General features: G+C 37.3%; 1 protein-coding gene and 1 long non-coding RNA gene across 7 annotated transcripts in view; one reads left to right on the top strand and one right to left on the bottom strand.

The window, feature by feature from the left end:
• Positions 1–10678: 10678 nt before the first annotated feature.
• LOC131542092 (E3 ubiquitin-protein ligase TRIM39-like) overlaps positions 10679–27711 on the bottom strand; it is a 37969-nt gene continuing 20936 nt past the window's right edge. Inside the window, exons 1-8 of one of the 5 annotated variants that reach the window (XM_058778405.1) lie at positions 18249–18367; positions 15962–16054; positions 15057–15610; positions 14809–14904; positions 12708–12941; positions 12475–12613; positions 12343–12378; positions 10679–12183 (exon numbers count right to left, since the gene is read on the bottom strand). In XM_058778405.1, the coding sequence (XP_058634388.1) occupies positions 11636–12183; positions 12343–12378; positions 12475–12613; positions 12708–12941; positions 14809–14904; positions 15057–15610; positions 15962–16034 (1680 nt within the window). In that variant the 5' untranslated portion in view covers positions 16035–16054; positions 18249–18367 and the 3' untranslated portion in view covers positions 10679–11635. The other 4 variants (XM_058778406.1, XM_058778408.1, XM_058778407.1 and 1 more) reach the window with 4 other exon arrangements.
• LOC131542095 (uncharacterized) lies at positions 20367–27552 on the top strand. 2 transcript variants are annotated; one of them, XR_009271660.1, is made up of 8 exons: positions 20367–20463; positions 20564–20614; positions 20912–21003; positions 21312–21388; positions 22551–22665; positions 23854–24047; positions 26223–26831; positions 27441–27552. It is a non-coding gene; the product is annotated as an uncharacterized LOC131542095 (long non-coding RNA). The 2 variants fall into 2 exon arrangements; XR_009271659.1 differs by lacking the exons at positions 26223–26831; positions 27441–27552 and having other exon boundaries at positions 23854–25291.

Genomic DNA, 27711 nt, shown 5'->3' with positions numbered 1-27711 from the left:
GTGTTTTAACATTAATTTATATTTAATTTAGTGATTCCTCTGCGTATCACTAGAGGGAGCCTGAGTACTGCACTTTGAGAACCACTGACTTACACAATTATCTCTTTGATTACATCATTTAGAAACATGGCTAAATGGCATCTGGGGGAATGATGACAACTGGCATTTCATAAAGGCTGGGCATGTGTAAAATTGACGTCAGCTTACCTTATTTGCCTTTTGAAAAAACGAGGCAATACTTTTGTGTTTCGCTGCTTCATCTTTCTGGTTGTGCCTGCAGGCAGACTACAAGAATCTCGTGTTGCAGCGGAGACAGGCACAAGTAAGACTAAACTCCCTGCCTGTTTATAAGAAGATGACGTACCGTTCACTGTCAAATAGGAATAGGCTACACACATGTAGGCTAACACCAAATACAATCGTAATTTATTTTCTCCTTATCATTAAAAGATATCTGAAATAAACATTTTAAAACTTAACATTGGTGTATGGTTTGAATTACAATGAATGTGATGTTCGTTGTCTGAAGTTGTAGTTAGCAAATCGCGGTCATGAACCCTGTCCCCCGTGTCAACGGCCTGATGACTGATATCGTCCTGAGGGGTATTATTCCAGAAAGCAGGTTATGTGACATACCCGGATATGTTTAAGGGTAAGTAAGCGGATAAACGGAGGTAACTTTCAGGTTATGAAAGCAGCCACAGCAACTTACTCTCTGAACATAACCTGCTCCGGAGTAGAACAGGGTGCGCAGAAGTGTGCAAATACACATGTTGACTGGCAGGTAGGAAAGTCAATCAGAATGCTCGGACCGAGCGTTTTGATTGGACGAACATTTCTTGGTCCTACGCCTTCCACAGAATATATAAATACATTTAGACCACTTAACTTAATGATTGCTATCGGGATGTGAAGAGACTTTCAACCAGCAAAGGCAATCACCTATTGCACCTTTAAGTTATTGAGTATCAAGAATACCATTACAATGTTGTTTACGAGATAACATCACTAGCAAGTCAACGTTAGCCTAAACAGTTATGATAGTGTGTACTTGTTAGCATTTAAATGTACAATTATGTGTGTACTCTTCTGGGATTACCAGGATCAGCATATAACATCATAAAATACTCATTGATTGCAGGTTTTGTTTGTAGCTAAGAGGGAGATACTTTTTCTTGATTCTCTTCGCCCTGATGGTTATGGAGATGATACTTACAGAACCATATTTAGGTTGAGACTAAAGATAATTAATTTACTGGCCTTGTTCCAGGAGTGTTATTTGGTTACAATTTCCAAAAGGAGCCTTGTTCTCAGGCTTTAAATTCATATTCGAGTCTCATTCTTAGGCTTCAAGTTCATCAAAGAGCTTCGTTCTCAGGCTACATAACTTATCATTTAGTTACACATGATGTATTTTGTGTTTTCTTTGGAATGCCAGACACATTGCAACCTTCATTGACCCAGGATCCTGGACTGAAAAAAACAGGAAGAGACCTTGAGGCATGTTTAAAATGATGGAATTGTGTAAAGGTAATTTAAACTTCATTTTCTCCTCCCATAAGTCTTTCCTTCTTGTGGGAAAAAAATTACACAAAATAGCATTTTATGGTTACTGCCACTAGAGGGGACTATAAAACCCTATTGAGATTATTAAATGAGCAAAACAAGTGAAAGATGTAAACTTAGTCCAATTTGAAGCTTGAATTTGCCTTTTTTTAATGCAGTCTGATAGACTTAAACATAAACAAATATATATTTTGCAAAAAAAAAAGAATAATTCCATTTAATTTATTTAATTTTAATCTTATATGTATATTCATACAATTTCATAGATATGTAATAAATATAAAATATATTTTTAAAACTATAAATATGCTATAAACTCATTGGTCTGCACCACAGCACTCAAATTTAGCTGTTAAGTCAAAAAAAAAAAAAAAACATCATTCATGTTATAATGTTTGAGTGCGTGTTCCGTGTGTGTGTGTGTGTGTGTGTGTGTGTGTTTGTGGGTACACGAGTTGTTTATGCATTGGGGATATTCTGTAGTCTCAGCCCTTTCAGTTGGGTATGCATCTTTTGTGGATTGTGTCGGATTTTGTATATGTGACCCTGTCATAAGGGTAAATTTAAAAAATAAATAAATAAGTAAATAATCTTTCCATTGATGTATGGTTTGTTAAGATAGAACAATATTTGTCTGAGATACAACTATTTGAAAATCTGGAATCTGAGGGTGCAAAAAAAAAAATCTAAATATTGAGAAAATCACCTTTAAAGTTGTCCAAATGAAGTTCTTAGCAATGCATATTACTAATAAAAAAATAAGTTTTTATATTTACAGTAGTAAATTTACAAAATATCTTCATGGAACATCTTTACTTATTATCCTAATGATTTTTGGCAGAAAAGAAAAATCGGTAATTTTGACCCATACAACGTATTTCTGGCTATTGCTACAAATATAACTGTGCTACTTATGACTGCTTTTGTGCTCCAGGATCTCACACACACACACACACACACATATACATATACATATATATATATTATTATTATTATTTATTTTTTAAATCAAATGTAGTAAAAAAAAAAAAAAATTCCGTAAAATTCATTCCTATATCCTACCCCGCAAGGGAAGGATTTGTAACTTTTTTATTATTATTATTTTTTGTTACAAACACAGAAACTCTATGTATCCACTCAATTGTTTGTGTGTGTGTTCCCAATTCAAGTGTGACAAAAGTCATAAAGTCTCATACCATAATGATCAATGCTTGGTTTTAAAAAGAAACTAACATCATTTCCGGGTCGAAATGATCCTGAGAGGATTAGGATATGTATGTATACATGTTTAAACGAGCCAGCAGTTGTTTTTAAAGCTAACTGTGGATGCAAATTTCCTTTTCCAGTGTTTTCCTCAACAGTCTACAGGAAATTCCTGTGTTATCTACATGCTGACGGTAAGAATGTTTCATTTGTCAAAGCTGTTAAATAGTAAAATTAAAGTCTTACAGTTATTTGTATTTCACAGTATGCTCTCAGCACCTGCACATCATCCATTAACATTCACAGAGGTAAGCTAGATTTTCACAAAAATATACCAAACTACTGTTATGTGGCTTTTTTTTGTGTGTTTTGCACTCTTTTAGGAGGAGGTGCCATTGATTCGCCATCAAGTGATGGAGAGGTTTTGCCTTGAAGGGTATGACAGACTCTACAGATACAATTTCAGTATCTCGGCTGTATTGAGTCACTGTTGGCAAAGTGATACTAGAAAGGTGTTATACAAATAGAGTGCATATACATTTTCATATTTTACTAAGGCATGGACAGAGATTTGCACACTGGACAGAAGAAGCATCCCAACTCCTTCAGGGAACCCTTGAGCCTGTCTTTAGGGTGTCAAAATCCACCACCACCAAACAGTCACCCAGCAGAAGAGTTGTGGCTGAAGAGGACACCGATAACGTAAATGATTTTAGTGGTCATCATATATCAAGGAGTTGCATGCAAGCTGGATAAATAGTTTAATTTGTTTGTGCCATTATATATTTATATTATACTGTTCTTCACCCGGTGCAACAGCCTACCATTGTGAGAGACCTTCATACAGCTTGGTACACAATCACAGAGACTTATTCCGTGGAGAGGTGACAGAGTCTGCTTTTCTGCAGATGAACAGTGAAGATCAACAAAATGCACTCAGGAAGAGCCTGGGGAGTGAATTCTCTGAAGCAAAAGACTTTTTATTTATATTTCAGTCTCAAGATGACATGGAAACGTTTTTGTCATACTGTGTTGATGAACAAGGCCTGAAGGTCAATGCCATGTTCCTCAATCAGCAATTAGACAAAGATTTCTTAGATGCAGACATTTGTTAAAATATGCTGAAATAAGTACAACATATCTTTAGAAAATTAAATGTAAAACACACAGACTTATATACACATCTGTATTACCCAAACAGAGTCTAGCAAATGTAAACTATTTTATTTATTTTTCATTTATTTAATTTTACTGAATTAATTTAATTTGTGCAAATTTAATCAATTACTCAATTTAATCAATATAATTTACTTGATATATTTTATCAAAAAAGTGTATTTATATGAAGAGAATCACTACTAAAGGACTATTTCCGGTACGGATTGGGTAGTGTCAACAACACATGAAAACATTACATTATTATTAGTATTATATAACAACAATATTATAACTACCCGAAAAAGTGCCGTAAATTGGTTCATCATACTTCAGACAGAAAGTAGACGCATTGCCGCACATATACAGTACAAATCGTGTGTCCGGTACAGAAATTAAACTTCTCATTCTCGCTGAGATTCCCTGCAGGCTCATGAAAGTAAACATTTGTCGTTTTGTTTTACATAATTTTAATGAAGTGATAAAGACCTGGAGAAAGCCTGTCGTACGTTTTATTGGCATATTAAAAATAATTTCAATATTGGCAAAGAATACTATACAATGTAATTTATATAAAATGCATTGTGTCCTAAAGTAAAACATTCGGAAACTCTGTCTAATTTGTTTAGTGAATATATCAGAGGCGGTAATACCCATGTTTTTTGTTTTTATGTCGAAATTACTGAGACCTGCACTCTGTTTAACTTAATAAATACAAAGTTCAGTACTCACCATAACTGTAATGATGGAAAATCCGTCTGGAAATGATATTTGTCACTCCGCTCTCTCGCTCTCCAGCAGCAGTTTTAACATTAAGTGACGTGACATCTGACGCACAGACGCCATTGGCACATGCTGCTATGCTCAGTGACACTTCCGGGTTTCAGTGGCATGTGTCACTAAAACCTGTGACACATGTCAATGGACTGCGTCTTGTGTCACTGACTCTAGCTGTGTCCCAAAGTTAAGTGCACACACTTCGAAGTCCACGGACTTGGAAGGCCACGCCTCTGAAGTGCATGAGACGCTCCACCAGGTGTTCCCGATTGCGCTCCTGTCGCATAGCAATGGTGCCAGAGGAGAGCTGCCATCCTGACAGGACAGGTGGAGCCAGAATTGCTCAGTTTTGTTTTTATGTTCTATGTCATAATGGAGGAGACGGTGATTAGCCAAGACCGAGGTCAGGTAAGTTACACTGGTTTGCTGCATCCTTATTTGCCGGATTACAACTTTAAATGCTGGTATTGGCTTGGAGCTTACTTGAGTAATGTAATGATACATATGAAAAACTACCACACACACACACACACACACACAGCAGTTGAAATGCTGACTGATATCTCACAAAGGTGCGATTTCATAAAGTTTATTGTCTTGACCATTGTGATCATATGTAGACAGGTTTGCAACCTGGACTATTTAGGCAAGCATAAAAATAAAACTTTAAAAAAATACAAATAAAATAAAAAATAGGTTATTGTACAGCTCAATGTTCAGCGGCAGCTGTGACAGCTCTAAACAATTTCTCTTTTCCTTCTTTCCCTAAATCAGAGCAGACCCCTGAACTGCAGGATAAAGCTGAATGTGTCAGCGCTGGACAGGTTTTTAATGGTTTTGTGCGCTGACAGTGCTGCTGGATCTTCAGAGAAGTGCCACAATCCAGACCCTGGTGTTTCTTTTCTGTCTGGCCAGTGGTGCATCATACAGAGTGGTCTCCAGAGTGTTGGACATGCCTCGGTCCACTGTCCACCGTATCGTCCTCCGAGTCACTGAGGAGGTGCTGGCCATTCACCAAGAGATTCACCTGCTGAAGACCGCAGAACACATGGAGGCAGGGCTGGGCTTAAAATTTATGTTGTTTTTCTGATGTTGTAAATAGTAGTAAAAAATACTTTCAGTAATGTATAGAACAAAATTTTTTAATGTGTAAAAAATGTATTTACAGGACAAAAAATTAAACATATAGAAGAATGTTTTGTAAGCTGCATTAAAAAAACTGAACAATGTACATAACAATGACTTCTCTTTTATTTACACATGTGAATATGCAAAACAAAAATACAAAATGTACAGAAAGTACTCAGACTCATTTACAAATAAATTACATTACAAAAATGAATAATGTATACAACTTACCATACCATTACCAATAATGTATGTCACTCACTCCTCACCTGTCCCGGGACACACACTCACTCCTCACCTGTCCCAGGACACTCACCCCCTCACCTGTCCCGGGACACACACTCACCCCCTCACCTGTCCCGGGACACACACTCACCCCCTCACCTGTCCCGGGACACACTCACCCCTCACCTGTCCCAGGACACTCACCCCTCACCTGTCCCGGGACACACTCACCCCTCACCTGTCCCGGAACACACTCACCCCTCACCTGTCCCAGGACACTCACCCCTCACCTGTCCCAGGACACACACTCACCCCTCACCTGTCCCAGGACACTCACCCCTCACCTGTCCCGGGACACACTCACCCCTCACCTGTCCCAGGACACTCACCCCTCACCTGTCCCGGGACACACACTCACCCCTCACCTGTCCCGGGACACACTCACCCCTCACCTGTCCCAGGACACTCACCCCCTCACCTGTCCCGGGACACACACTCACTCCCTCACCTGTCCCAGGACACTCACCCCTCACCTGTCCCAGGACACTCACCCCTCACCTGTCCCGGAACACTCACTCCCTCACCTGTTCCGGGACACACACTCCTCCCTCACCTGTCCCAGGACACTCACCCCTCACCTGTCCCAGGACACTCACCCCTCACCTGTCCCGGAACACTCACTCCCTCACCTGTCCCGGGACACACACTCACTCCCTCACCTGTCCCAGGACACTCACCCCCTCACCTGTCCCGGAACACTCACTCCCTCACCTGTTCCGGGACACACACTCACTCCCTCACCTGTCCCGGGACACACACTCACCCCTCACCTGTCCCAGGACACTCACCCCTCACCTGTCCCGGAACACTCACTCCCTCACCTGTCCCGGGACACACACTCACTCCCTCACCTGTCCCGGGACACACACTCACTCCCTCACCTGTCCCAGGACACTCACCCCTCACCTGTCCCGGAACAGTCACTCCCTCACCTGTTCCGGGACACACACTCACTCCCTCACCTGTCCCGGGACACACACTCACTCCCTCACCTGTCCCAGGACACTCACCCCCTCACCTGTCCCGGAACACACACTCACTCCCTCACCTGTCCCAGGACACTCACCCCCTCACCTGTCCCGGAACACACACTCACTCCCTCACCTGTCCCGGGACACACACTCACTCCCTCACCTGTCCCGGGACACACACTCACCCCCTCACCTGTCCCGGAACACTCACTCCCTCACTTGTCCCTGGACATGAGGGGAAGCTCATTTTCATACTTAATTAATGTGAATGAATGACTGGCTATTGTTATCCATGAAATGATCTAAACAAAACTCATCTTAGCACTGCACAGAAGCTGCAATAAGTGACATTTAGATGTGTGAAATGTATGATTAAAATTGGCTAGCAATTTCGCCAAGCAAATACCAAGAAATAGGCTGCAGCAGTTTGTCTTTCGACTACACTTGCAAAATCCACGAATAGCGTCAGCGACATTTTATAGTACAAAATCGCTGTCAGTCAAAAGGAGATGCAGTCTTTCGACAGACCCTCCAATCATCACGTAGAAGCCCGGAGTCCAGGCCAGCCCACTCCTCCATTCACCCCCAGAGATGCTGAGCGTCCGTGGGCGGGACATAATCGCAGCATTTATCCAATGACTGTCTAGTTTCGAAGCACTGAAAAAAACTGTTCAAAGCAGCCCCATTGAAGTCAATGGACGCTCGGCTTCAACAGAGAAATACACTGTGACGCTACGGGAATGTATGAGAAGGAAATCGAGTCAGCTGACCTGCTATATGTAGCTGATTCTGAACGAACTCATCTTCTAGATGAACGTGTTCTAACGTATTTTTAGTCAATAAAATGTTAACACGATAGTACATATTTGACCATTAATTTTTTGACATTATAGGGGAAGCCTAGCTTCTCTTGCAGTCTTAAAGAAATCCCCACTGCAGCAGAGTGAACAAAGCATTTATGCACAAAATGCTAAGGCAGACACAAGGGTCAGCTGAAGTTGGACCAGATGGAAGACTGTGCCTCTTCACCACATGTGAGCTTGATAGAAATCTTATCTTAATTTGTATGTTAACCTTATAACTACCTTGCACAAATGTTGATGTAATCACTGTGTATTGATACAGATAGAGGCACTCAGTCAAATTTAAAAAAATCCTGAGTATATTAAAGAAAAGAAGAAAGAACTCATCTCAGGGGAAGGACAACACTTCAGCACATCAGTTTTCCCCATCTTGAAGGAAAACAAGGTATTTTTGCATATATTAACTTTTGGTTCGGACACAGATTGATTTTCAATTTAAAAAGCCATGCCATGTTGGAAATGTCATCATAATAATTGTTTTCAGTATACATGTCACTTGTAGGACAAGCTTTCTGAACTGTACTCCACTGTACGAAATGATGCTTCTGTCCTTGTGCAAATTGACAACTGTATAATAACAATTAAGGACCTACTGACAATCTATCCTGCACAGTCCATTTCACCCGAATCAGAAGACATCCTACCAAACCAACCATGGCTGACTGATGACGTATGTACACTGTTTTTTGTATGTTAATGTGTGTTTTGAAGAAAATATGTATTAACATGTTTTTATGTGTAATAGGCTGTCAACACTAGAGCTTGCATCTACAACACCCAATGTGAGTGTACATACCTTTTTTTAAAAATACCTTATTGAATTATGAAGTTCTAATTCATTTATGTTCAGAATTCAGTGTAAATATTGTAATTCAAAGTTAGAATTCAATTATTAATTAATAATAACTTCCTGAAAGGTTGTGATGCTCCCAACATTTATATTTATTTCCTGGTGGAGAGACTGGATCACTCAAAAAAAATAAAAATATCCTCTCGAAATTTAACATGCTTGAAGGTATACTTTTCATGTACAGTACACTCAAACAATCATACACGTATAAATAATAATAATAATAATAATAATAAATTAATTCATTAATAATAAATTAATTCATTAATTAATTTAAAAAATAATAATAATAATATATATATATATATATATATATATATATATATGGAGGATTTATCAACTTTGATCATTTATAAAAGAAATAATGAAGTTTTGGGGTTTTTCTCCAAAGGATCTTAAACCCAGTGACACTGTGGTTATTCCTCGATGTGTTGGTAAAGATGAGAACCCTGAGACCGGGAACCACTTCATTTTGTGGGTTAGTTGAAACATCAAGATCTTACAAATATATTTTAACACAAACAATTTTTTTGGTCTATTTTATGTATGTCTTTTCCTGTTAATATCTTCAAAGGTCTTCTGTGGTCAAAGTCATGAGCTCCGGGTGTTTGATTCCTTGGGGCTTTACAAAGACATACCAGAACGCCATATGAAATACTATGGTAATGTATTTGGCCCCTTCCTTTTTAAAAGTTCTGTGCTGCAGCATACTAGGCATATATAAAGCACATTGGCCATTCAACCAAAATGTATCAAAAATGCTTGTGTACTGTAAAGTACTGTAACCAACTATGCCATCTATCAGTCATCTGTGACTATTACATAATGTCCAGTATATTTCACATTAATATAAAGACAGGATAGTATCAGTCAACTTTCAATATAAGTAATCAGTCTACTAGAATGCACTTTATTTCATTCAGATCAGCAGTGTCTGTGTAATCATGTTCTTATTCACATGTTTGTCTTTGTATCTTTTTCTCTATCAGTCATGCCTTCAGTAACACATGGAAACTTGCTGATTGGAAAATCTCTTATCCCCAGTGGCCAAAATTATTTTTCAGGCAAGAAAAATTCACATCAGAGGCAACCGAATGAGATTCTTGAAAGAATACAAAATCAAAATTAAACCGTTTAGTAAACAAAAACAAGGCCTTTACGATCTATGATTATAACTACCTGAAACTGCCGTAAATTGTTTTCGTCATACTTCAGACAGGAAGTAGATGCATTTCCGCACATGCACAGTACAAATCGTGTTTCCGTTACGGATCAGCTGTAAACTTTTCATTCCCACCAAAGAACTTATACTGACAAGAAGTGAAGATCATTCCATTGCAACAGCGGCACCCAGCAGCACTTCCACCATTCTGGAGTGAAAGAGACTCGCAGTCCACTCGATTCTAGCTGTCGTTATGGCAAATATCAGCTGCTTTGTTTAAAAAACCGTACATTAAACCTGAAATACAACCTGAATGATGACAACAATAACGTGACCATCTAATCCTGTTAACAGTTTATTTTACAGTATTTAAGTCTTCCCTTTTTTCACAAAACTTTTGCTCTCTAGAAACCATGTCAGTTTTGGTTGAAATTATTTTAAGTTCAAGTGTTAGCATTATAAACACTGAATTAATACCAACATATGAAATTAGGAATGTTGGACAATAAATATACACTCTAAAAAACACTGGGTTAAAACAACCCAATTTGGGTTATTTTGGTAACCCAACGCTGGGTCAAATATGGACCCAAAATAACCCAAATCCAAAAAATAACCCAGCCGTTTGGGTTAATTAACTCAAATATTGATGGCTTAAAATGAAACAAAAATAGGTTGGAAATTAAAAAGCTGACAGAATTACTAGAGGCAACAGTAATAATCAAAACTTGAACATTTATTAAGTGAAAACACCAAATGACAAAAATATAAGACAAATTGAATTATGCCGTTTTCTTTGCATACATTTAAACTACTTTAACAAGCATTTTAGAAATAAAAATATAACATTTAAAAATACTATTTTAATTCAAGTGTATTAAACGGTTGTCTGTTATAAGTTTTAACCGAAATAGTGCCGATTCTCGTGCTGGTTTTCGCTGAAATCTGAGCCAGCGATGGGCTACTATTCCCCTGCGAACTTCAGACCGCCGCCTCACATTTCACTCGTAGCTGAAAGATGCCGAGACTGAATTCATAACCTGTCCATAAATAAATAGTACAGAGTTTTGAGAACATATTTTATCATCCAAAGTAATTAGAAGCAGTATTATAACGAATAAAATCAGTTGATGTTATGCAAGGCGTTTCCATCATGCGAAACGACCATTGCTGACGCTTTTAGCTGACTGACATCTCGTCTCTATGTTGCGTTGCGTAAAATAAAATCATTTACAGCACAACACAATTTCACATTACAGTCAAATTGACCCAACCACTAACCCAACAGCTGGGTTACACACAAAACTACCCAACACTGGAAAAATAACCCAACATAATGACCCAGCAGGCATAACCCAGCAACTGGGTTAAAAAAGAACCCAGCGTTTTTTAGAGTGTAACAGGAATATAACAGCTTTACAGTAAACTGTTTTTGCAATATTGTCTTTATTAATGTCCATTAAAGGAAGACTGTAAACAAAAAACTTATGTTAAAAAAAATTATAATAATCATTTACTGAACAAGCATTATATATTTACATTAAAAATATATAATAAAATAATTTAGATTTTAAAAATTGAAAAACAAATGATAAAAAATAGCAGCACATAATGTTTCCAGATTTGTATTTATAAAATTCATTATTTTAATCTTGCATTTGATAATTGAGTAAATTCATTTATTATAATTGACAGGTGTGATGATCAGTGGGCTTGAGTTTTTATCTCCATCATTAAAGCATGGGCTAAATAATGGATAGAGTTTTTCAGTGAAAGACTGAGCAGTGAAAGAGTAGATATGAGAGCTGGACTCCACATCATAAAAGGAGACCAGACCCTCCTCATAATCCACAAACACACCGACCCGCTGCAGCTTCACTCTCAGAGACAGAGAGACAGGAGGATCATCACAGGCTTTATATTCATCTCCATTCCTCAGAATCACAGTCCAGCATCCATCACTGGGGCTTGCTGTGATCTGTCTCTTCCTGTTAATGGATTCTCTGGCCACTCCTAAATCCCAATCAGTCTTTCCCTTCACCTGCACCTCAAAATAAAATCTCCCTGAGAAGAATCCCTCCTTTCCCAAGACACAGACACATGTATCAAATCTCTCTGGTTTGTCTGGGAGTTTCTGTCTAATGTCTCCGTGTCTCACTTGTTTTCCATCATCAGACAGAATGAGTTCAGGATGAGCTGTATCAGGATCCAGAGTCACATCCACTGAGAAAACACAGAATATCAATCACAACTTCACAATACACAGATTCTGTGATGATGATGTTTTTAATATTTAATCCAGTGTTTAATCAGATTGTAGTGCAGTAATGAAGCTGTGAGTGTATGAATGTAAACTAGTGTAGTGCAGACAGCACACTGTACCTGCATACTGCTGCATCCACTTCAGCTCTGTAGAGACTAAAGACAAGAAAACATCAGCAGATCAGAAGGTTATATTTAAAGAATTGAGTAAATCATCATGTTTCTATCTGATCAGTGTATGTATTGATGTACCAGTTTGTGTGAGTTTGTCATCTATAGTGTCCTTCAGTTGGTTCAGAGCTCTCCTCAGAGTCTCCAGACTCTCATGAGTCTTCATACTGATCTCAGGCCAGTTCCTGGTGTTTCTAGGGCTGCACAGGGATGAGTGAATCTACAGCAGGAGAGAGGAGAAATCCTTCAGCATGGGGAGTGTTATGGTGTCATATACTGCATTATCATTGATCAGAGAGATCATGTTGACTGACCTGTAGGAGGTGGAGGTGATCTTCAGTGTGTGAGAGCTGCTCCAGCTCAGTGTTTCTCATCTTTAGCTCAGTGATCTCCTGCTCCAGCTCTTCAATCAGCTCTTGCTCCTGTTTCTCTGCTGCTTTCCGCTGCTCCTCCATCATCTCCAGCAGTTCAGTCTGACATCTCTCAATGGAGCGGATGAGATCAGTGAAGAGCTCGACACGGGCTGCTTTCTCCTTCTCTGTGTTTCTCTGGTCAACCAGGACAGTCAACAAATTATTAACGGTGTTCAAATACAATGTTAAATAACTTCATAACAAACTATTGTCAGTTGCCTTGTTTGTCCTTGCTCCAACCCCTGAATATACAATATAGTCTGAAACAAACTGTAGTGGTGATTCATTCCTGTTTTTGAATGAATCATTTGAGTGAATAAATCAAAATCAATGACTCAATCATGAAGAGAGTTACTTGTCGCCACCTACTGGCTAAATAATGTAACCTACAGAAAAATTTGCTGTAAAATCCCCAACACTAATACACCGAGTGCTCATCAAAACTCAAATTAATGTTTCCTCATTTCCTCCGTCCTTCAGTCCATGACCCAGAAACTGATCAAAGTCAGTCATCTTGAAGGACATTTCAGTTCTCTAATTGCGTGGAACGAGGCGTGAGGAAGCGTTCAGAGGAGCTACAGTATATGAGAGGATAAACAGATGTGTTCAATGCTGAAGTCTTTCTTTTCAAAAATCATGGCACATATAAATTCTCCTCCCACATCTGTCACGATAATTTTAACTTATGTTTTCCCTTTGCAGTTAAGAGGTAGAGTCATAGATCTGCAACAGAACATCAGCATATTCTTCTTTTTTATCTTTTATCTTTCACTGCAAATCACTGTTCAGACAACTTGGACTGCAAGCTTTTTGCAGGCTACTGTTTTAGACAGGAATAAATACATTCTTGCAGGAGAATGCCTGTCTCCCACGTGATCTTACATTATTATTATTATTATCAGTTCTCCTGTGCTTGCTTGTGAAATGTAGTTTGTAGACCTGACAGAGTTGTCAGCAATTCTTGAATGAATGAGGCATTTATATAGCACTTTATTGTGTATCGCAATACACCCAAAGCGCTTTACAATCATGTTGGGGGGGTCTTCTCCTCAACCACCACCAGTGTGCAGCATCCACTTGGATGATGCGACGGCAGCCACAGGACAACGGCGCCAGTGCGCTCACCACACACCAGCTACAGGTGGAGAGGAGAGAGAGTCATAGAGCCAATCAAGTGGATGGGGATTATTAGGAGGCCATGATAGACAAGGGCCAGTGGAGGGAATTTGGCCAGGACACCGGGGTTACACCCCTACTCTTTACGGTGAGTGTCATGGGATTTTTAATGACCACAGAGAGTCAAGACCTCGGTTTAACGTCTCATCCGAAAGACGGTGCTTTTTTACAGTATAGTGTCCCTGTCGCTATACTGGGGCGTTAGGACCCACACAGACCACAGGGTGAGCACCCCCTGCTGGCCTCACTAACACCTCTTCCAACAGCAACCTAGTTTTCCCAGGAGGTCTCCCATCCAGGTACTGTCCAGACTCAGCCCTGCTTAGCTTCAGTGGGCAACCGGTCTTGGGCTGCAGGGTGATATGGCATGTGGTGTGAGAAGAGCAGCGATCCGACGACTTTGAAAATCGTGCAGTGTGAACCCGGCACGGAAGGGAAGGAAGTGAGGAAAATAAACGAGGATGCACAGATAAAAAATGAGAAGCACCTGCTAAGTTTCAAGCGGGATAAATCTGCCTCCGAAGAGCACTTCAGAGCATCACGGAGCATACTGCGTACAATTGATGGACACTTTTCACTTCCATGATTCTTTGTGCATATTTAATTTGTGATGCAGATGTTGTAAAAGGACACAAAAGTGTTTATAAGGAACTGGTTTTGGTCCCCTACACCCTTCATTCCTTCAAAGCTCTCACTCTTGAGGGTAAACCCTTAAAAGGCATTAGGGCACAGGGATGAGCCCTTCAGAATAAAAAACAGCCACCCAACTATACTAATGCAACAAAATTATATATAATATTTAAATGTATTTTATTATGTTACTCACTTTTCTAACTTCTGCTGAGTGTTTGATGTCTTGAATCTTCTTGATTCTGTTCTGGATCGTCTGCTGCACGTCTTTCTGTGTCTTCATCAGTTCAGTCTATAGAGAGAACAACACAGACATTTATCATAACAGAGATTAAATCATAACACTGATCACAATATGTTTTCATAATGAGCTTTTATTTCACAATATGAAATACAATCTGATTCCTCATGATTTCAGCCCTTTAAAAGTATAATAACTTCTACCTTCTTCTCTTCACTCTCCTCTTCTATAGGAACAGTGTTGTGGTTCTTGTGGTCTGTCACAGAGCAGATCGAACACACACACGTCTGATCATCTCTACAGAACAGATCCAGAGGTCTCTCATGTTTCTGACATATATAGTCCTCCAGATTACTCACAGGATCCATCAGTTTGTGTTTCTTCAAACCTGTCACTCTCAAATGAGGCTCCAGATGAGTTTCACAGTAAGAGCTCTGACACACCAGACACGACTTCAGGGCTTTCTGCTTTCTTTCCTCACAGACGTCACACAGAACTTCAGCTGTTTTCTCAGGACTTTTCTTCTTATAGTGATCTACGAGCTCTCGGAGTGTGGTATTAATCTTGAGATCAGGTCTTTGCTTGAATGTTTCTTTACAGTATGGACAGCTGCAGGTCTGGCTGTTGTTCCAGCACTTATTCAGACAGATCTTGCAGAAGTTGTGTCCACATGGAGTCGTGACTGGATCAGTGAACACCTCCAGACATATCGAGCACTGAATCTCCTCAGACAGTGAACTAATGGAGGATGACATTACTGGAAAGAGACATTATTTAGGATTAGTGTGAACTCCTTCAGTACTGTTTATAAAGAATCACTTGATGCACCTCATGAAGCTGGATGAATGTAAAGAGTGTCTAGAAACAGAGTGGTGAAGAAACTCAGATATGTAAGAGATCATGTACAGTCAGCTGGTTATTATTGCAAAAGAATGAAAATGAACCTTAATGTGAAGCTCATTTCATAACCACTTATCTAATAAATACATTAACAAGAAATATTGAGTTAAGCTGAAATGATTTCATTATCTGCTGTACATATTAAATATTATTTGAGAAGAGTAAAAGTAATTCATACACTTAGTGTTTTTCTGGGTTATTGACTTACATGGAGGTAAACTTTCAGTACTTCGTCTCCTGTTTTCTCTTGCTTTTGTTGATGTTGGTGAAGATTCTGCCATCGTTCTTTATCTCTTCAAACCTTTTCAAGAAAAAATATTGTATTTTACAGTAAAAGTTATTTTCTCTTTTTTAGACGTAAAACCAAATTAGATCATGACAACTAAATCAATATTTATATTAAATTGGTTAAATCTCATGTAAGAATTGATAGTGAGAGAAACACAATCATTCATTTGAAACACAGTGACTCATGAACTCACTGAACAATCTGACCTATGACCTGCTGTTTAGATTAAAGACAGTACAAAGCAGATATACCCCCAATAAAACAACAACAACTATACAGTATATACATATATATTGCGTACATAATTATTATGCAAGTGGATATTCTGATAATATATTTTTTCCCCAATAACATGTTTCCAGTTCCAAACCACATTAATGAGGGAAAGTGTGGCTTAAAGTGGCAAAAACTTAAATTCAGATGTGCATAATTAGGCAGATGTTTGTTATGGGTAAAAATGGGCAAAAAAAGAGAGAGACTTAACTGATGCTGAAACATCAAAAATTGTAAAATGCCTATCAGAAAAACGCAGTTCTCTGGAAATTTACAAACTAATAAAGCATGACCATCAGACAATCAATCGGTTCGTCAACAATAGTCAGCAGTGTTGCAAAAAATGTGTTGAGAATAAAAGGCGCAGATTGACAGCAAAATATCTGCGTAGAATTCACTCCAGTGCCACCATTTTCCAGAACTGCAACCTCCCTGGAGTCTCCAGAAGTACCAGATGCTTGGTTCCCAGAGAGTTTGCTAAGGTAAAGAAAGCTGACAAACAAAATCACAAGCTGAAGAGTCTAGATTGGGCCTAGAAATACATGGAAACCAATTTTTCAAAGGTTTTATGGACCGGTGCAATGAGAGTAACTCTTGATGGACCAGACGCTGGCCTGTGGTTGGCTCACTGATGGAGTCAGCAGCGTCCAGAGAGACCATGATCTTTATGCAGGACAAAAGCTCCATCACATGTAGCCAAGTATTCCACTGATCGACTGCCAGAAAAGGCTTCAAAGATGACAGAATAATGTCCTGGCCCTCTTCCTCAAGTGATTTGAACCCAGTTGAGAACTCGTGGGCCATTCTCAAGCGTGAGATTTACAGTGAAGGAAAACAATACACCTCTTTGAACAGCGTCTCTGAGTCTGTGGTGGCTGCATCAGCTACAACTGATCGAGAACAAATCAAGACATTGACTAATTGTATGGATAGGCGGCTCATGAAAGTCATTGAAAAGAAGGTGGCTACACTGGACACTGAATACTTTGAAAGGACAGTAAGATATTATTGGTTTTCTATTTTTTTTTTTTTTTTTTTTTGTTTAAACAGTTTTTTTTTTTTACAAATTGATTCACACTGAGATAAATGAAGAACCGTCCTTTATAATCGAATTTCCTAATATGCACACAAATATTTGAGAAAGTTGTAATTCTCCTGAGAGGGACAAATCTTTTTGTTTTAAACATATAATTTTAAAAAACAAAATAAAGTTTGACTTATTCGTAGCATTGTCCCAATTCAACCGTAAAATTAATCATTAAAAACTAGTGCTGTCAAACAATTAATCGCTTTCAAAATAGTTTTTGTTTACATAATATGTGTATACTGTGTATATTTATTATGTAAATACACACACATGCATGTACATATTTAAGAAAAATATGTTGTTTATATATTAAATATATTTATAAATAATATAAAGTATATGAATATACATATATGCATGTAAATGCATGTAAATATTTTCAAAATATATACATGCATGTGTGTATATTTATATACATTAAATATACACAGAACGTACACATATATTATGTAAACAAAAACTTTTATTTTGGATGTGATTAATCGTTTGACAGCACTGCTAACACACATTGTGTGTGTGTGTGTGTGTGTGTGTGTGTGTGTGTGTGTGCATAAAATGTTGAACGTTTGTGTTCAGTTTGTCTGCAAGTTATTTACTTCCTGTTTCTTTTGTATTTATGTCGTGTGACAAAATGACAGAAACACCAAACTTTGTTCAATCAAATTACACACTGTTAATGCCATTCTGATCCCATTTCAGTGCAGTAAACACCTAAAGCAGCTGAGTATTTGACGCTTAAACCTGCTTCTGTTCAATTTATTCCAGTCTGACATAAACCCTACTAAACCAGACCACTGCCATCAGAAACCTGTTCAGGACAATCTCTCTTATATTTCTATCACTTACCTGTGAGTATCAGATGTGTCCACAAGGGCCTTTAAACAGCTAAATATTCTGTTGTTTATAGAGTTTGATCGTTTCAGGCGTCCATATTGTTGCTGATCAAGTTTCACTTTCACTTTCTCTGAGTCTCTCTCTGAACTACAGTGATGTCAGAGCTCCTCCTGTATTCAGTGCTGGTTCATGTGTGTCTGTTTGTATGTCTCTGTCAGCTCATGAAGAAGAGGTTTCAGCAGACTTGATTATTTGGCAACATTTGTGAAGAGTTTTACGGAGCCCTTTACAGGACATTGTGGTGGGAAAAATTCGGGGTGGGAGGAAATTTTTTTTTTCTAATGTTTTGCGTTCTCTCGCAAAGATATTTGAGTTCGGACAAACGCTACCTGTTTACTTTGCAGCTTGCAGTGGAGCTCGTATGTTCACAATGGAGCGGTTCATAGAGTTTTATTTTGAACTTGGACTCAAATAAATTAATAAGTCAGTGCTTAGTTCAAGGCACGGTTTTGGGACATAATAAAACGCTTAATGTGGCTTAATGTTTTAAAACAGTGACTTGGAGGACCAAATTCGATAATAAAAAAAGCTGATACAATTATTAGGCTAATATTAATAACCTTATTAATAATATTACTAAGCAGAATAGCCCAGAATATGAATGCAACGCCCTGCACGTAGCCTAAGCTTTTTCTCCCTCATAAAAGCTTAGTAGGCTATAATGAAAACGGTGATTTAAAAATACCAAATCCATTGCATTCATATTCTGGGCTATTCTCCTTTATTAATAGTCATATTATTAATAAGGTTATTAATATAAACCTAACAATTTCATTAGTATTTATTATTATCGAATTTGGTCCTAATGTCACTGTTTTAATATTAAGCCACATTAAAGCGTTTTAGAATGTCCCAAAACCTTGCCTTGAACTAACCACTGTCTGACTGTATTTCTTTATACTTGAGTCCAAGTTCAAAATAAAATCTTTATGAACCGCTCCATTGTGAACACACGAGCTGCATGAACCTTTCATTATAGCCTACCTTAAGCGTTTTCTATGGGGAAGAAAAGGCTTAACGTGCAGGGCGTTGCGTTCATATTCTGCTTTATTAATAGGAATATTATTAATAAGGTTATTAATGATCAGGCATGTTTATGATGGTGGTCCGACAGTGAGCCTGAAGTGGTGGTCCGATATCTGGAAATCTGATCTTACTATCTGGGCTTTTGCTATTATTAATTATTAATTATTATTATTGCTTTTATTAATTAATGCAAGCCTTGTCTCTCTCATTAACCCATCACATGAGATGCTATGATACTAATGCCTTAATTATCTAACCAATAAAAATCAGTTGATTGCGTCTGTTCATTTGAGACAATTTAATATAGAGAAGTTAATTTCATTAATATCCCATAAATAGAGCCCAGAATTAGGATGTTCAATAACTCAATTATGACTTACTGTAGTTTAATTCATTGATCAGTACAGAAACTGGTAACTGACTCAGACTTAATTCAAAAACAGTTTTGTTCTGTTCAAAAACATTTGTACTGGTTTTAAGAATTTTAGTCTTCAGAATGTCTTCTGCATCATTCATTTAAATTACATAAATAACTCATAAATTATAAAACGTTTCCCTGTGTGATTACAGTATATTTGATAGTACAGTATAACCGTGTTATTCAGCATGTAATGCACAGCAGCGCCACCAGAGGCAGCAGAGCTGTGTTCAGTGTTGACAATAGAGCAATATTGTTGCTAGATTAACGTGGAAACTCTACGGAGCCCTTTACAGGACATTGTGGTGGGAAAAATTCGGGGTGAATGGAAAAAATTCAGGGTGGGAGGAAAAGGGTTCTCTCGCAAAACCATTTGAGTTTACTTTGCAGCTTGCAGTGGTTATAGCTGTTTTAAAATGAAATAAAAAGGCTGAGTGATACAAATCTTAAAATATAATTTATTTTTTTATTTTTTATTTATCCCACTATCATACATTTTGCACCAATGTATTGGTCGTAGAACTACAAAATGAGTTTCACATTCGCGATTTAAAGAAAGATTTTAAGAGGTTTATGCATGCTGCATGACTGTGACGTGTTTAAATGGATTCGCGCGCTGAATTCAAACGCTGCAGCGGCGGGAGTTTCCATGGAAACGGTGAGCAACACTGTAACTGACGAAGAGTAAATCTCTGTCTCTCCTGCTGTTTTCACTGCTTCCAGGTGAGTTTAGTCCCTAAAATCACACAAATATCACATACAACTGTTCCAGACACTTTCTTACATGTAACTGACATGTTTCTGTTGAATATTTACTTCACAGAAATGTTTTACAGTCTTCGAAAAAGTCCGCTAGCATCTGTTTTCAGGCGAGGTATGTTAGGCTAACTCTGAAGCTTGAGCTCTTATTTATGAAAGTTTGGGTTTTTAATCACATCTTTATGTGTAGATGAGAGGTTTTGATAGCTCTGTAAAGGGTTTGCTGTCAGTTTGTCAATGGTTTATTGGAAGTTGTCTAAGTTATTTAACCTAAAATATGTGCTGTATACTGTTAATGGGTGACGTCACTTACATGAAGCACGAATTAACTGAATCTAACATTAGTTCAAAAGTGCTTTGATCTTTCATGGTAAACAAATATTGATAAATTAAAATTGTTCTGTGGTTTCAGGAGTGATAACATAATCTTTCTACAAAGGAAGAGAAGCTCCAAGATTTCAAAATTCCTGAAGGGAGCTGCTGACAGAAATGCAGAAAACACAGGTGAGCATAGAAGAAATATGCATTCATATGCATTTTCTTTTCACAACATATTTTCTTATATCACCATGCATCTGTTATATTACAGTTCATTAAAGGAAGGTTTTGACAGGTAGTGACACAAACCTAAATCCATGATTGTTAATAATTTTATTTTAAGAAATTGCTTGTTTGTGTGTGTGTGTGTGTGTGTGTGTGTGTGTGTGTATGTACCGTTTTCTTTTCTGCGTTTCACTTCTGCTCTAGCTTGCTTCCTTTAAATAAAGCTAAATATCGTTGGCTCTGTGATAAATTGCATATTATGTTTCTAGATTATGATGGCCGTGCAGCAGAGGAGCGCAGAGTCTCCTGTCGGACAACATCTCTAAGTTGCTATACCATGTTACTAGTAAGTAAAACCTCAAACATACAGGACACTACTGTTCAAAAGTTTACTGTTCAATGATTTTTTAAAATGTTTTTTGAATGTGTTTTTTAAGTAAGTCTTCTGCTCACCACTACTGTATTTATTTGATTAAAAATACAGTAAGAACAGAAATATTGTAAAATATCATTTAAAATACCACTTTTTTATGTGAATATATTTTAAAATGTAATTTTTTTGCTGTGATCAAAGCTGAATTTTCAGCATCATTACTCCAGTCTTCAGTGTCACATGATCCTTCAGAAATCATTCCAAGATGCTGATTTGCTGCTCAAGAAACATTTCTGATTACTACCTTTGTTGGAAACAGTTTTTGCTGCTTAACATTATTATGGAGACAATACCATTCAAACATTTGTGGTAAGAAAATAAAGAAATTAATACTTTTATTAATCAAGGGTGTATTACATTTATCAGAAGTAACAGTGAAGACATTTATAATGTTGGAAAAGATTTATATTTACTAAATTGTTTAATACATTTAATAAATGTTGTTAATTGTACTTTCTATTCATCAAAGAATCCTGAAAAAGGTATCACCGTTTCCACAAAAATGTTAAGAAGCAAAAACTGTTTTCAACTGTTTTAATAATAAGAAATGTTCTTGAGCAGCAAATCAGCATATTAGAATGATTTCTGAAGGATCATGTGACACTGAAGACTGGAGTAATGATGCTGAAAATTCAGCTTTGATCACAGGAATAAATTACAATTTACAATATATTAAAATAGACAACAGTTCTTTTTAACGTGTAATTATATTTTGCAATATTACTATTTTTTTTTCCCAAAAACACTGTAATGTTTCCAAAATCTTGACAGTTACTGTATAATTGTTACTATATTGCTTAAATACCATTAATTGGATGGATTTGTGGTCCAAGATGCTGGGATAGGCTTCAGCCCCCAAGACCTTAGGGAGGATTTGGTTTGGAGAGTGAATAGATGGATGCATGAACTTCCAAAATACTTTGACTTGCTTTGATTTTGTCTCTATTCCGACTGCTGTTCAGCTTAAAAATGCCTTTCCATTATCGTTGTTTGTCATTTTGCATCATTATACCTGTGCTAAACCTATTAAAATTAAGAAACTAATGAAAGGTTGTTTTTTTTGTTTTTTTTACAGGATCCTATGTACCCAGCCTCAACCATTCATCAGAAGGACTGTGAAAGCAGGAACTCTTTGAACCACCAGTGGCAGTTTCCACAGGATGAAAAAGGGCATAGTAGTGGATGATGAGGTACTGACATTAACCTGCCAAAAAAGGTTCCTCTGTGACATCGCCGCGAAACCCCCCTTTTGGTTCTTTCTGTCACCTTTTTTTAAGAGTGTAGATGAGTGTGCAGAGGTGGGACCAAGTCATTGTTTTGCAAGTCACAAGTAAGTCTCGAGTCTTTGCATTCAAGTCTCGAGTCAAGTCCCGAGTCAAGACAGACAAGTCCAAGTCGAGTTGCAAGTCCTCAACTTTTAACTTCAAGTCTTAAACAAGTCATTAGTGCTCTTTGCCCAAATTAGTGTCTCAGTATTAATTCCCATATCAAATTTATAGTAATTTATATCAGGAAGTCGGGTAGAATATGTTTTTACATAGTTTAATTTCATGTGAGATGGGTGCCCTTAGTAAAACTACTCAAGTTCAATTTAGGGATTGTGCCAAAATAGGACAAGCAGTGGAAAAAAAATAAAATAAATAAACTATTTTATTAATAACAGAATATCAAAGACAACATAATTTCATAGAAATTACATGAAATACTTCAAAAGTAATTAAAATTAAAATAAATACTTTTTTTAGAAATACTTTGCATGTGTGCATAAGAAGAATATATGCTAGGTGTTTGTTATATCTAAGCCAAGAATATGTTTAGCATTTCACAGCAGCGGTCACGGTGATGATGAGGCGAGCACCAGTGATCTCCTTTCTCCTGCCTGCTCCGTGTGTCTGCTGGGCGGCGATCAAACGGGCAGGGCAGCGCTTTTCACGAGCGGAGATAGCAGCTACTTTTTTTTTCGTATCTCGGTTCTTTTGTTGTAAGTTATGCTATTACTCCATTAATTTATACTAGCATATACTGTATATCAAGCGCTCCCTGAACGCAGTCTCTGGCTTACTGCCAGTCAAGCGCAAGCATGCTGCACCCGTCTAGAGTGATAACGACGCTGATCTGATCAAGTCTCTCCGAGTCACAGGGCTCAAGTCCAAGTCAAGTCTCGAGTCATTGCTATCAAAGTCTAAGTCGAGTCTCAAGTCTTCTTTAATTATGTCGAGTCGAGTCGCAAGTCATCAAATTTGGGACTCGAGTCTGAGTCAAGTCTTGAGTCATGTGACTCGAGTCCACACCCCTGTGAGTGTACAACTGACCAATAACAACTGAGTATTCCAGCAAGTTTTTTATTAATATTGTGTATATATTCTTCTCATTTTTAGGTCCTGAGACCATATGGGGTGAAGATCAAGACAACCAAACCAAAGGTGGACTGTAACCTACTGGACTATATGATAGACTTCATACTGACCACTACTGCCATGTATGCAGCATGAAAAGTTTTTGAAAAAAGGGGCATTTCCTTCACCAAGTAAAAGTGTGGAGGATTCATCTGGCCTTCATCGGCCCCCATGAGGTGACTCGATGTAGAATAAATCAACTTGCTTTAGGCTTGAAATGACTGAAATCTTCTCATGTGAGTTGATATCATTTTAAACATTCTTAAAAGTACTTCTCATTTCTTGTGAATGTATTTTGTAGTATGTGTAAAACTTTTCCACTGAAAGAACCTTTTTTACCTTTATTGATATTGTAATCAAGATTGTTAATGCGACCTTGATGCACCCGATGGACTGCACACATCTGCCTGTATTGGGCTTGTGTTTACAGGTTGTATAAAACTAGGCCTGGCTGCAACAACTAATCGATAATGAAAATAATCATCAACGAATTTGAATAGTGCATCAAAACAAACAGACCGCTCATAATTCTGACTAAAATACACATTTTACATTAGAAATTTAGAAATTAAGTGTAGGTTTAAAACCCTACATGTAACACAAGTAATCATATTTATGAGAGCAGTAACAGTAAAGGCACTATTGTTGGAACTGTCCATTAATATAATAAAATATAATTGCTCTGTTCAGACGAATGATTGTTTATTCTTCGTACCTATTACAAGTTAACATTGTGTTTTTTTGTTTAAATTGTTTTAAATTCTGTTTCAAAATAACAAGCAATCTGTTGTTTTTAGGTTTAGAATGTAATGTTTGTATTTTAAGACTTTAATGCTTATAATGAACAGCAGAGCCTACATAGAGAAATTACATTCTTTAAAATAATGGATTAAAATTATTTTAATTAAAAAATTATGTATATATTTTATTTATTTATTTATTTGTCATCCAATTACTAGTATTAATAAAAAAAATCTACAAATAAATTGGTTATCCAAAAAAATTGTTAGTTGCATGCAGCCCTACAAAAGATGTTGTTAAAGAGGTCGGCGGTATAATGTTGTGTGTGAACACGAAGTCATGTTTATTTGTACAACATGTAATTAATTTCTATAGAGATAATGCATTATTACAGTGAAACAATTTGCTATTTTTATTTTGTAAATTAGCAGAAAACCATCTCTACCACTGCAGTGCTTTATCACTATTTTTTAAATAAAGTTATAGTTCATAGTTCTGAATCATTTTGACATGTGACAACAATATTTTGTTTCAGATGATGTAACTGCTATAATAAAGCCTGTATCATAGAATAGTAACTTGTCATTCTGTTTTTATTTTGTAGATGTTTGTTGAATAACTAGGCTTAAATGTAATTTGAGGTACTTTAGTAAAACCATGGTTAAACTATGGTATTACAACCATAGTTAATTTGTGGTACTTGAACCATGGTTTTTAAAACCATGGTATGCACCAAAAAACCACGGGTACTACAGTCATAGTTTATTACAGTTTTACTATAGTATTACTACAATATAACTGTAGTAAAACCATGGTATCAGAACCATGGTTTTTTAAAACTATATAACAATATAACTATAGTAAAACCATGGTTAATTTTCGTAAGGGGTCCGCTAACAACGGCTCAAGCCTCCGTTACTAGGTTTAAAATGACGTTTTGGAATTAGCAACGGAGGCGTTGGATGAAATGCGGAAGAAATAATCCTACTCACAATAGCGATTTAAGTAGAAATACTGGACGAATGCCTTGAAATATATCATCTGATCGATGTCTTGAGTTGTGGCAACCGTAGTATAAGCGGAATAATTGACTTCGGTCCGTTGAATTATTAGAAAAATAATGCACACCCGAGGTGTAACGGCCACTCCGTGCATTATTTTTCTAATAATCCAACGGCCAGTCGTCAATTATTCCTTACATAGCATAGTAGGGCTAACTATTCAGCTACAGCTCTAAAAAAGTAAAAGTTAGCCTAAACAGTTATGATAGTGTGTACTTGTTGGCATTTAAATGTACAGTTATGTGTGTACTCTTCTGGGATTACCAGGATCAGCATATAACATTATATGTTGTTAAGTGTTATTAAATAACATGAAGCTGTAAGTTAATGCCGCTGTCATTATTTACGGCGATTGAAGTTATTTTGTTTCTCAGTTTCTGACAAAAATGAGGCAGGAGAGGTTTCTTTGAGGGTCTCAAGAGTATCTACATATACCACAACGTCAAATGACGTTTCATCTGAAGTTTTCGAGCTGGCTTATCTATATACAGAAGTTCTAAAGAATGCTCCGTGCCTATAGTCCATTGTCACATATTTGTGTATCATCAGATGAACAACTGAGAGGATGTTTCTCCAGAACCACTGCTACTCATTATTCAAATGGCAGGTAGAGCATCCATATGCTTGTTCAGGTGCGAGGTGGGAGAAGGACTTGGCCCCTATTCAAGATGAACTGGGAAGTATTGTGTTTATTTAGTTATTCTTTATTTTTAGTTAAATATGTGTTGGACAAAAATCTGCCTTCAGAAGAACTAATCATAAAGCAAGGCCAAATTTGCCTCACACGAGAAGACTTCTGGAGTCTGGGTTTAAGCCAATGCATGGAATCTAATGTGCGTATGTTTAGTATCTTAATTTACTGCACAAAAAAAAATAATTCCTAGATAATGCATAATGTTACACATGGCAGCTTTCACAGGGATGTAATCGTTCTGCAATTAATTTCAGATCGGAAATGCCTGCCTCAAGATTGTGGAAGAAGCTGCATGAAGATATGTACTTTATACTATTATATCTTTTTTTAAAAGTATTCATTTGGATGTATGCATGTTTAATAACTTATGTTCTTTCCATAAGTGAAAAAATTTTCACATTGTGGACCTCTATGCTGTTCCCACCTGGAAAGACAAAAATGTGGACCCAGTGCATTGTTTGCCTGTAAGTTTTTTTTTTTTTTTTTTTTTGCTGTCATGTACTCATCAACTGAGAAAGAGATCTATTGGGAATAGGCACCAAAGTCTATGTTTTTTTTTGTGCATGCATATTATTTTGTCACAATGCTATAAGGAAAACGTGAGGTCCGATGATATACTATTTACAGCTTGGAGCAGGCAGGCGGATGAAGCTGATCACTATCCGCTCTGTGTTGAGTTTCTTTTAATCTTTCTAGTTGTAATATTTCCAAATTCAACAGGTAGGGTTAGTGAGTTCGATTTTTGTGGATATTAACAAAATACCCATTGATTGCAGGCTTAGTTTGTAGCTAAGAGGGAGATACTTTTTCTTGATTCTCTTCGCCCTGATGGTTATGGAGATGATACTTACAGAACCATATTTAGGTTGAGACTAAAGATAATTAATTTACTGGCCTTGTTCCAGGAGTGTTATTTGGTTACAATTTCCAAAAGGAGCCTTGTTCTCAGGCTTTAAATTCATATTCGAGTCTTATTCTTAGGCTTCAAGTTCATCAAAGAGCTTCGTTCTCAGGCTACATAACTTATCATTTAGTTACACATGATGTATTTTGTGTTTTCTTTGGCATGCCAGACACATTGCAACCTTCATTGACCCAGGATCCTGGACTGAAAAAAAAAAAAAAAAAAAACAGGACAGGAAGAGACCTTGAGGCATGTTTAAAATGATGGAATTGTGTAAAGGTAATTTAAACTTCATTTTCTCCTCCCATAAGTCTTTCCTTCATGTGGGAAAAAAATTACACAAAATAGCATTTTATGGTTACTGCCACTAGAGGGGCCCATAAGATCCTATGGAGATTATTACAGGTGCATCTCAATTAATTAGAATGTCGTGGAAAAGT

The sequence above is a fragment of the Onychostoma macrolepis genome, chromosome 06 (genome assembly GCF_012432095.1).
Source record: "Onychostoma macrolepis isolate SWU-2019 chromosome 06, ASM1243209v1, whole genome shotgun sequence".
Lineage (NCBI taxonomy): Eukaryota > Metazoa > Chordata > Actinopteri > Cypriniformes > Cyprinidae > Onychostoma > Onychostoma macrolepis.
This window is presented reverse-complemented; position numbering and strand designations above follow the sequence as displayed.